General features: G+C 41.1%; 1 protein-coding gene across 5 annotated transcripts in view; it reads left to right on the forward strand.

Annotated features, from left to right (window-relative positions):
- The window catches only part of PPARGC1A (PPARG coactivator 1 alpha), a 639,925-nt gene that overhangs the window by 546,869 nt on the left and 80,758 nt on the right, over positions 1-12,298 (forward strand). For all 5 annotated transcript variants that reach the window (XM_032854074.1, XM_032854040.1, XM_032854056.1 and 2 more), the window contains one exon: positions 2,533-2,712. In XM_032854074.1, coding sequence (XP_032709965.1) covers positions 2,533-2,712 — 180 coding nt within the window. The remainder of the gene's footprint in view (positions 1-2,532; positions 2,713-12,298) is intronic.

The following is a 12,298-nucleotide window of genomic DNA, read 5'->3' on the forward strand; positions in this document are numbered from 1 at the left end:
GGACAGTTACAGCGCTCGGACTGTTAAGTCTGGCATCATCCAAAGGCCAAATATAAATTAATAACAGGAACACCTGCTACCACTAATGTGTTTTAGATTATCAGGATAATGCCACATTCAGAAACCCAGATTTTATTAGCATGTCAACATTGGCAAGAGCACATGCACATTTTCAACCATAACATGAGAGCAAAAAATGAGAGAAAAAGAGAGGAAAGGAAAGAAGAGTGTGAATTACAGCCCAGCAAAATGCCAGAAATTAATCTGGTCTTTTTAATGGTCAAAAAGTTACTTAAAAAAATGCATGTTCCCGAGAGGGTGCAGGGTTTTGAACGAGCCATGCCTGGAGAAAGCAATGAAGGAGAGAGACTGCAAGAAGTTGTTCACCAATCCATAAGGCGTTCCAGCATTCCAAAGTACGGTTCCTAAGGTGTGCTCTCCACAACAGCAACTTAAGCTGGATGGAGAGCTCCCACATGATTTCTACCCTCGTTTGATTTTTCTGTTGCCGTTTTTGCTGTTGATGCTTTTCTGGTTAAGGACTATTCCTCAATGCAATCCCAGTGGGTTTTGCACCATTGGAAAAGTTATCCCCTGGTCTCTGGATTGATCGTGCTGTAGAAGAGTTAACACCATGTGTTTGTCCTTGGAGGATAAGCAATGTGGGCATGTATGGAGCCTGAGAAGTGTCACACCCGTAACAGAACGCGAACATTGTACCAGAAAAAAAATCTTCTCCCCATCCCGGCCCCCGCTTCCTTATAAACCTAGTCAAGTGTACCGATCTGCAACTTGGGGCTACCTCGGATAATAAAAATGGAACGACCTATAAAATGATAAGAAAAGAGTTAGGTGGAGAGCTTTGCCTTTTCTTTTTGCATTCCCTTTGTGCCCGCAGTTTGGGATCTCACTGGGGCCTGGCGGTCTGAGGGAAGAACCGCAGTCATCTTCAGGCTGCTCCCAGCCTCCCCTTACCAACTGCTGACTCCATTACCCAGTCCCTACTTCTCAGCATGGTGCTTATGCTCACGCTGCTGCATATGACCCGTGTAATGTCGCCTGCCAGGGATGACAGGGGTGCTCGGGGGAAAAAAAAAATCTGCATAAAACTTATTTTATTCAAAACCTAAATGTCAAGTGGGATCTTCAGCTTCGTGCCCAGCTGCTGCCTGGATGTGAGCAACTCCCCAGCATCTCTCCTGACCTTGGAAGGTAGGGCCGTGAGGGTGCCACCTCAGAGTGTGTGTCTGCTGATTTAGACACCTTGGTTTGCAGGTGGATAAAGTCCTGTGGCTTGCCATCCCAGGTCCCTGCAGTAGGAAACTTCTGCAGGGTTCTTCACAGGATGCAGTGAGGAAACAGCAGTCCGATGGCCAAGTTGAGGTTAGAAGACCATCTCTTCCCTAAGGTGGTCCACTTTTTTTCAAAAAGCCATAGTGTGGGACAACTGAAAGGCCACCTACTCCACGCAAGGAAGTGAAAGACTGTGCCAGTCTGAAATAGTCTTGCTGAGAAGCAGCGCAGCCATAATACAGGCTGTGTTAAACCTCTCAGTGGATTTAAATCATGTAAAAACCCCAAAGAAAAATAGTTCTTTTGAATTCACTTAGAGCATAGCTTAAGAATACATACATGATGAAAAACATAATTGTGGAGTGCTCTAGTGGTTTTTCCTTTATAGCTGCCGGGCAATCCCAACCATACATGCACACGCACACCCCGACACACACACATGCACACCCCAACACACACGACTTGCAACTGAAACATGGTGATAGATGTAAAGATCATATAGAGAAACTTGTGACTTTTGTCCCCATCTCAAGGAACTTGTTTTTGACCTGTTCAAGATGCTGTGCTAAAGCTCCTGAAAAGTCAAGTTGAGAGTGAAAGATTAAAATAACAATTCAAGAGAACCGTAGACAAGTAAAAGGGCTTTTATCATTTGTTCCTAACAGAATTATGTGGATTATAATGGTTAAAATGGGTATAGTTTTCCTGGTAGAGTTCTTATGCTTTTATTTTTCATTGAGTGATTGTTTATTTTGTTTCTATTATGTGTGATGGCAAATCCAAGGTAAAAGCAAATCTGTATCCTTCCCTCAAGAGCTTATACGCAGGGTAGAGTAAAATTTTGCATATGGTTAACCAGAAAACAACTTGAAACTCAAGTGCTAACCATCAAAAAGGTACAAATACAGTTGATTTCTAACTGGAAGAATCAGAGAGGGCTTCATGGAAACATGGCACTTACCATGAATTTGGAGGCAGAATTTTGGATGGAGTAGATCAGGCACAATATCCTTTAAGAGCAAAGTAAGTAAAGGAATTTAGGATTTATTTTTTATTTTTTATTTTTATTTATTTATTTTTATTTTATTTTATTTTTTTCTGGTGACTAAAACCCTGGAAACCAGCTTTGGTGGTGAGGTTGAATTAACCAGGCTTAATTCCTATCACATGCTATTGCAGTTTAATAAATTCCTGCAGTTAATGAAAGCTTTTTTTTTTTTTTTCCCCTGCCTCCTGCAGTGTGCTGCTCTGGTTGGTGAAGACCAGCCTCTTTGCCCAGATCTTCCTGAACTTGACCTTTCTGAACTAGACGTGAACGACTTGGATACAGACAGCTTTCTGGGTGGACTCAAGTGGTGCAGTGACCAATCAGAAATAATATCCAATCAGTACAACAATGAGCCTTCAAACATATTTGAGGTAAGGGCATCCCTTGGTGAAAATTATTTTCTCATTGACCTGGGCTTGGGCCACAATATGATTATTGGCCTGAAAGCAGAATGCGTTCTTACTTTGCAGTCATCAAAAGACTTTTTATCACAGGTAGGCATTTCCAGTTTTGTGGAAAAACAATGTTTGCAAAATAAATGGATTTTGTTGTTGTTGTTTTGAGAATTAAGGGGCAGAGGGCCCCCAACAGAGTGCATTAAACTGTGTTGAAATACTAAAGGGGTTGTGAAAGAATTAGTGACAACGAAGAACAAAAGTCTAAACCTGTTTATTCCTGTCTATTTCCCACAGAAAAGGGCCTCATGTAAATTAATGTAAAATGTAAAAGAATGCAGTTTTTTTTAATCCAAGAGATTAGATGTCTACCTTTATTTGCCTCATAAAGTAAGCAAGCAGTTATTCTTATTGTTATTTTGTGATCATACCTCTGATTTCTCTCTGTCATAGAAACTTCGAAACACAGCTGCTCTACTATTTACTTATAAATTAGTGAAAATTTGCTTACCTTTCAATAGTGAGAATTACCTCCCAGGCTCCAGACTCTTATTATAAGCCTACCCTATAATAAGGAATGTTAATCTACTCCTATTAAAGTGTTACTTTGAAAAAAAGTTCTTTCTCACAAGAGCAGCCCTCGTTTACTTGAAAATAAACGGTTTCTTGTAGGGACAGACATCGAGTGCTCTGGCAAACGAATTGAATATAGATTGTCAAATCAACTACTTTTCAGTATCACGGCACCCACATCTCCATCATCATCTGACTTCTCCCTAATATGGCCAGGCTCCATGCAAAGCACTTGAAGTGTATTTTTTAATCCCACCAGCAGAGACATTTTTTAAATCTCAGTGTATTTGGTTGAAATCTCGAGTCATTAAGAAAGCCAATTTTACAATATTTATTGAGTTTTTCCAGCACCCAGCACATAAAAGGCACTGAATAAATGTTTATTGAGTCATTAAGAAAACCAATTTTACAATATTTACCGGGGTTTTTCAGCACCCAGCACACAGAAGGTGTTGAATAAATGTGTGTTGACTAATGAGTGAATAGTGACTATATTAGTATTAATAACAGTAATAATGAATGATAACAACAGCGGCCAACATTTGGAGACCCCCTGCTCTATAGGTTTCTTCTCACATCTCCCACAAAACAGCATATTTTTTAGGTACCCTGAGTGTCATTTCCACTTTGCCTATGCCGACACCGAGTCTCAGAGAGGTTAAGTAATTTTCCCCAAGGCACACTGTTGACAAAAAAGACCAGGGAATTGAACCCCAAATCGATCTGACTTCCCACTCTATATCACTGATCCAAAAAAAAAAAAAAATACAGTAACAGTGAGGTTGGGTGACAACCATCCTTTACAAAGACGTATGAAGCCGCTGCTTTGTTGACTATATTTAAAAATAGAACAGACTCATTCCTTTCAGTGTTAGTTGACGTGGAAGCAGGGATTGCTGGGTGGGGGAGCTGGGGTGGCTGTAGGTTCTGGCCATAACTAAGATCTTCTAAGATGTCTGAACAGAGTCTTAGAAGAGTGCTGAAGGCGGGGGAGTCAGGGCTGTGGAGAAGACACCCTGAAGGTCTGTGGTTAGTTACACTTCCCAGGCTTCTCAGCCTAGGTCTTAGAAAGTTCATGTGAGGACTTGGCTAGTTAGAACTGGTAAATTGAACATTCCTCATTCAGTACACTTGTCAGGCGACAGGCCCGTTTTTAAGTCATGCTGCATTAAGTAAACAGTACTTTAAAAAATGTCCATCTCTATAGACCTCTTATCTAAAAATCTAAAAAATTCCATGTTGGATAATTGCCATGCATTTTGCAGATGACGGCTAGGGAATTATGAGTAGTTCGGAGTGGGGGGTGGTCCATGCCTTCCTGTTGGGCTAGTTTCGAAAAATCTCTTCATCATGACTTCGTGTCCCCATGTTTGGTGTGGTGGCATCAGCATCAGTATTTCTCATTTATACCTTTAGGAGACTTCGCTCACCAACTAGTTATATATAGATACTTTAATCTGTACGAAGACATCCCTTTCCCTTCCCTTTATAACTTTCTACCACTGATAGAATTGTTTTCTGTGCTCTAAAACACAGGGTTCATTTAATTTAATTTCTCATGAGCTCATTTTAAACCAGTGACTCTCAAGTCAGAGCGTTTTCGCCCCCCAAGGGATGTTTAGCACTGTCTGGAGATAGGTTTGATGTTTCGGTCTGAAAGCAAGAGGCTGCTGCTGGCATTTTGTGGGTGATGACCAGCGTTGTTGCTAACTATCCCACAGAGCCCAGGACAGCTTCCCACAACAAAGAACTATTTGGCCCTAAAATGACAATTGTGCTGAGGCTGGGAACCCCTAAAAAAAAGAAAATAAAGACACTGAATTCCCTTTTATAAAACAGCTAAGATAAGCTGGTCAGCTTTCAGAGAAAAGATACAGGATCATTAAGAGACAGGATATGAAGAATCAGAAGCCACATAAAATTATGGAGATGGCCAGGGCCCTGGGACAGAGATGTCAGGAATTCTCTTAGTGACAGCGAAAGTGACCGTTTAGATAACCTGTAACAATTTTCTCTGATGTCACAAACCTCATTCCTCTTTGCCTGTGCAAAGGGTAAGGCCGTATGTGGCAACACTGTGACACACGGCAGCGGCTTCCCGAGCATTTGCATACAGCCAAGATGCCTCTACTCTTTGCCCTCTAGCGTTAAACTCAGACATCTCTTCTGTAACAGGAGAAAAAAAAAATGTGTGTGGAGCATAGGTGGAATTTGAAAATCGTTTCTCCCTATGAGGGAGGTCCGGAGGCAGACAGTAACCCTTGATGGGCCACAGCTCTGGGGTGCTTTCTTCAAAGCTGCCTTTCACTGAAGCCCTTCCCTGAGCCTGTGCCTTTAAGCCTCTCCCTGTGGACTTTACCCGTGCTCACTTTCTTCCAGTTCTCAAAGCCCTGCCTCATCACATTTGTGAAGGCCTTGTACTTGAGCAAGCCAAACAGTCACGGTTTCCACCACCTCAGATCTGCCAATAACAAGCATGATCTACCGCTGCTTCCCAGAATAAAATGAGGCACCAAGCAGTTCAACACTTTCCCTAACTCAAGTAGCCTATCGATGACACCCCAGGAAACTGGCCACAGGATTTCTGGATTCTAATCAAAGGGGAGAGAAAGGGGTATTTAGAGATACAGACAGGATATAGACAGTCTATGGATAGTAGAGCCGAATGTTAAAACCTTGGGGAGTAAATAGAAATTTCTTCCTTTGGCCTCTTTCATACATTTGAATCTAAGTTTAATTTTTATTTGACTTTATTTTTTAAAGATCTATTTATTTATTTGAGAGAGAGAAAGAGAGAGAGAGAGCACAAGCAGGGGAAGGGGCAGGGGGAGAGGGAGAGGATCCCAAGCAGACTCCATGCTGAGTGCAGAGCCTGACGCGGGGATCCATCTCACCACCCCAAGATCATGACCTGAGCTGAAATCAAGAGCTGGCCACTTCACTGACCAAGGGACCCAGGCACCCCTATTTTTATTTGATTTTAAGAGAAAACAAGAACATAATTGAATGTCCCACTTTAGGAAGGAGTGAATTCCTCAGTGGGAGAAAGAGGTGCCAATATGCAGTTGTCCACGTTGGTTGAGAAACTGGACACACAAACAGCAGTTTCTGGTTGCATGACCTATGCTGGATGTATAAATGCAGGTGACCAGGTTTTATACAGAAACCACTTAGAAAAACAGGACACAGGCTGTTTGGGTGCAGCCTCTAGTGAATCTGACCCATGTGTCAGGAAAACAGGATGCTGTCTCTGGACCGGTTGGTAGCAAGATTTATGTTTCAGAATATTGCAACATAACTTCCTTCCCTCTCTTGCCTTTGTGCATTGTTTGAAGAAAGAGAATAAAGGAGTGCTTTTACAGCATGGAGGTATGTAAGGATGGGTGGCCCCAGGATTAGTGTAAATAGCACACTGGCCCTTCTGGTCACCACAGGCCCCCTTGCCCTGCTTCCATTAAACATCTGCTTTCGATGCCTTCTTGATGCAACTGAATGAGCATCTTCCATTCATTCGTCTGTTACTTCTGAATGCAGCTACTTGGGGTTCGTTAGAACATGGCGATTGAGAATGTAGCTGTCTCTAGGTCATGACACATAATATGTTCTGAAGTCTGCCTTTGCTAATGGGGAGACAAGGGCCCACAGCTGCAGCCAGCATTCATATCAAGGGATCCTGGGGGGTGCTCAGTAAGGTCTGATACTGTGGACTTGGGCGGGAGATAAAGGGCGAGGTGGCTTCCCGTTATCTGTCTGTAAGGTGTCCTGTCGTGCCAACAAGGGAATGGTGGTCGGAAGCTTTCGAGAATGCCTGGTTATTCTGATGGGAATGCAAGTGATTTGATATTTCTTCTTTTGACTTTCAGTTGTATTCTCTCTCTCTCTTTTTTTCCCCCTAAAATGGGCATATGTTACGTACTTATCAAAAAGTTTCAAATAACTTGGCTATTCAGATGACTGAGCATTTGGAGATCAGAGCACTTACTTGTCTTGTTCACTGAAGTTTTTCTTGATGTTTTGTTGGAAAACAACAGCAAATAAATATTAAAAAAAATATTTGCAGCAAAAGGAATGAATTGATCATCATGTATTCAGTGATGACGTGAGCCCCATTAGGTAAAATATAATTACATATAAAGCACAAAGGATCTGTTTCCTAAAGAACCTTAAACCTAGTTTGGGAGGTCAAATGAATTAATGTGAAACAGTTAGCAAACAACGGAAGACTGTGTCTACATGTGTACGTATATAGATGTTTCTTAGCAATTAAAATTAATGTGACACTGTATATTCATGTATATGTGTATATGTGTATTTACATACACAGTTATATATTATATATATTAGCAATCGCAGGACTGTGTGTGTGCATATGTACACGTATACACGTGTGTGTCTGTGCATGTATATCCTTGCTAAGGAGGGAAGCAGCAAGAATAACATCACCAAGGTTGATAAAAGAATAAGAGTGAAATGTTTTCATAGAGGGGTATGAAAACAAGGAGCTCGATTTATCTGAAGTAGGATATATACTGATGGGAACATAGGAGTAGGAGAAGTACATTTGGATCTAAGGTGGGTACCTGATTACAGCAGACCAAGAGAACCCAATCAGGAGGGTTTAGAGTTTGCACAGTAGGAGTGAGGGTACCAGGGAAGACTTTTAGCAGGAGGGCAATATGATGGAGATCGTATTTAAGAGTGTGTTAATTCCCATAGTTGTAAGAGCCGTGCACAAGCAGAAAGTAGAAGAAATTGTCCAGCAGGCCCTGCTGCATTCTGAATCCCATGCAATGCAGGTGCAGGGAAGGGACAAGGTGACAGTAGAGGGGATGGCGTCCAGGGAACAAAGACTTGAAGCACCTTGAAGGAAAATTCCATCAGCCCGGATGAATATGAGTTAGGTTAGAGAGGGAGGTGGCAAAGAATGCTAACTCAAAAATATTCCAAAGAGAATCAGAACTTCATGGATATCTTCCCGGTTATGTTTCTGCTCACCTTTAGGAGCTGAAGTACTTTCTTAAGACTTGTGAGTCATTTTACAAAGGGACTCTCCATCTCTTGGCTGCCTCAGGGGCAGAACATATTTAACCCAATCCACAAATTTACGTGGTGTCTGCTTTTTTTCACTTGTCTCCTTGGAGGAAATTCTGCAGCCTTCCATGGTAATGAATTCCTGCTCCTCACTGTGCCTGTGGTCAGACAGACTTTTCTATGAATGGCAAACCTCTTGAAATATTAACAGAACAACGGAGACAAAAATCTGTGTCAAAACAAGCCCACCTTAATTTAATCATCCAGAGAATAAATTCTCCTGTGTTATTCAGAGACACTGAATTAGTTTACAATAATCACTTCTTCAAGATTTCTGGAATTTCCAATTTGCAATCAATAAATGTTTGTCATTTGAATTAAATTTATAGCCCCCAACCAGATTTTTGCCACACTTGGCAATGACACTTAACAGAGAACATCGACTTCAAGGAAGAAAATAATAGCCATTTAAGTGGGGAGATAATTGGCTGTAACATAAGAACATTGAAAAATGTTGAAACTCATGGAGACTTATGGAGTATTTTAAAAATTTATGTTGTACTTATCTTTGCATTTGTAGTCTACCACAAAATTCCAAATTCTAGGTATAAATCAGTTAGATGTTCATCTTGGAGAGTCACAAATCAGGAAGCAACAATCTGACCCAGCCTGTGTGCTGTTTTATTTTCAGCCTCTACTGTTGGCTTATCTTGCAGGGGGACTAAATAGTGTTGTTCTCTGTGTGTGTGTGACTGTGTGTGTGGTCACCTACACACCTCAGTCAAAGACTATTTTAGACTTCTTGCCTTGATAACATCTGCCTTATCTTGGGAACATCTGGTTTATCACCCTATTTCCTCCCTGCCATTATGCTGACCACTGGAAAAAATATGGCTCAGGAGTTCTGACCCACAGGGCTACGTCTACTGGAATCAACCCCACTCATAAATAGTAAGTCACACATGCTGGTTATGTGATCATCTTTTACCACCACCAACTTTGCTGGTTTTGCTTTTGCTAATGTAAGCTGTGGTTACAAGAGATGGGGTTGACTGCTGTTTTTCATGGAAGTCGATCCAGTTCTTAGCCATTTGCAATTTGGAAAGTGAGAATCTATATGTTTAATTAGGCACAATGATGATGGAATGTACTGTGTGTGTGTGTGTGTGTGTGCCTGTGTGTGTGTGTGTGTTTGGAGTACAAGCCAATTATTTCATGCCAGGTACTCTAGGTGCTCCCAGATGTAGTTGAACCATTTTATAGGCATAGCTTGGGTTTTTCCCACCTTCTGCATTCTCCAGAGGGTCTTTTCCCTAACAATGACTCTGCCTAGATTTCTTTGGGACTGGAAAAGTGGAGACCCACATTCCTGAGGAGGAAAACCTAGGGAGGAATCAAGAAAAGGTGGTTCATTGCCTCTTAGATTTACTTGGAAGATATTAGTGTAGGTTAAAGTAATCAGGATTCAGGATGCTAGATTGGACAAACTGTCTATTTATATAGCAACGGTGTGTGCTTGTCTAGTAGCCTTACACATATGTCGTGTCTGTTTGTCCATGTCCGCCTGTCTATATGCAGTGTCTCAGAGACACAGCCCAGCAGATGGCTCACCTCTGAGTGAGATCAACACACAAAGCAGATAAAAAGATGAACTTTCAAGATCAAGTTGTTAAACAGAGAGCCGAATTGTTCTTCTACTCTTCCCTACCCCAGACTTCACATTTTTAACAAGGTTAATTTGTCCCTATAATTATGTGCCTATTCTTTTAGCAATGAAAACTTTTATTGTGGGTTTTAGAAAATGAATTGCCTGCGATGTAAAACAATTTTGTAAGGACCATTTTTTTCCCCTTCTTCTTTAACCCGTGAGGTTACTTTCAACATTGTGTACTCCGATGTATAGTTTTGAAAGCAAAGCAGGGAAACTGTATTTTCCTGTAGCCTGCCAGAGATGCTGAATTACAAGTAGCTAGAATGAGAGCTAGGGAAAGGGGGAGAGAAGTACACAGTGAAATAAATACACAATCTCACTCTCGGCAAGGGCAAAATTTTATGAAGATAAATGACTTCTTATCCATTACGCCATTTGTCCCAAAACAACAATCGAGATACTTTGGGCCTTTTCTGTTTCCAAGTGATAGAACAATTTGCAAAGTTGGAGATTCTGAACACTATTACCTTGTAGATCTGCCCATCTCCATTACTACTGCAAGTTACTCATTCAAGATTTGTGGCTGGATGGGTTAATGAATTACCAGATCTTGCATAAAATGACTTGGCCTGACTTTTAAATGACTACTGTTTTTTTTTTTTTTTTTTTTTTGGTCCAGTCTTGTGATTGGTGTTAATTGGCTCTAGAGACAAGCCTCCTATAGAGGTTTTTTTTTTTTTCCCCAGAAAAAAATTTTGTTTGTTCTGTATAACCCCCTCCCCTTTTTCATTCCCTTCCAAACTTACGCTCAGTTCACAGAGCTGCGCGCAGGGTGACAGGGCCGGGAGGAGGGGGGAGGAGACTCAGCTGCTACATCTTTGGGGGCTGATGCCCTTCCTTGTGCTGAATCAGCATGACTTCTCAGAGCCCCGTCTTCAGCCCAACTAAGTTTAGAGTGAGTTCCTTGGTGTTCCTCACACAATATGCGTAGCTGGAGCTCTGAACTTTGAAGGAAAGCCTCAGAGCAATTTGCAAAGTGCTGGTGCTTAGTGAATACTAAATTACATTTAGGAAATAGTCGGCTGCTACCAGTTAGACTTCATTTTTATTCTTGACACAGACACCTAAATCAGAGAACAGTAACATTTCAGAGATTATGGAAGCAGTTTGGGTATGTTCCAACACTATAATAGGATCAGAATTTTAAGGCCTTTTGTATTATTACCAATAGTCACTTAGTTTCTGCTGCAGTGTACTTTGTAGGGAATTACAGCTTTTACTAAAAAGATTAAAATGCTATTATGCAAATGATTGCAGTATGTTATTATGTTTACAAATTAACATCCATGGCTCAACACACAAATTAACTAACTATTCTATCTATGTTATTAAGGATTTAATAAAGTAACTGTTAATAAAAATGGGTAGCTTGGAACACTTAATAGGAAACAATTGTGATTTAACACAGAACTCGAGCCTTGTGTTTAATGTTCTAGGTGAAAGAATGGTAAAATCAAGTTAGGCAAAGCACACAGAAGAACGGGGACCGTGTGAGCGGTAGACTTGCTCAGCAGAGATGCTGACGACCACGAATTAAGTAGCTTCAGGCTACAATGTACAGTGGGCGGCACATCAATAAATCTAAGCAAAGCACACAAACCATCTTCTATTAATAAATAGTTCATTGAAATGATAATTGCCCTCCATTCCGTGTTGAGATGCTCCATGCGCGCAGAGAACGCTTACATTATTCTAAAATGGAGCTCCGAGCAAATTTCGATGTGGCGAATGGGTTTTAGCTGTAGAATATTGCCGTGTGATAAAAGAGGAGAAGGCTAGGTTCAGACTAAGATGGCTTTACAAGCAGGCTGCAAATTGCTATTCTTGGCTGTTCATAAGAGATCATAAAAGCAAGGAGATAAGAACTGCCAAGGTCCCTGAGAAATGAATGTATGTGATTATGTTATCGTGTGGGTTGGACTTACTAGACAGACCAACAACACCTTTGCTTTAGTCCAACAGGAAAATTATTCAGAGTTGCGGTTTTGGGATAGCAAACTCTGTTAGAATGGGGAAGTTCCAGAACACTGTAATTAACATGTTTCCAAAGAGACTCGGGATTCTCTGAATCCTTTGCTAGATCTCAAAACAGGAGCCAGAAGTATCACCCAATGCTAAGCCAACAAACAAACAACAAGAACACAAAAGAATTACTAGACAATCCTGGAACAACTTAACTGAGAGTTTAAATGTCGGGGGCTTATTTTTCTTAGCTAAGTAAAACTGTTGGAGGCTCCGATATAAACG

This window comes from Lontra canadensis, unplaced genomic scaffold (assembly GCF_010015895.1).
Source record: "Lontra canadensis isolate GAN:19392208 unplaced genomic scaffold, GSC_riverotter_1.0 scaffold1, whole genome shotgun sequence".
In the NCBI taxonomy this organism is placed as follows: domain Eukaryota; kingdom Metazoa; phylum Chordata; class Mammalia; order Carnivora; family Mustelidae; genus Lontra; species Lontra canadensis.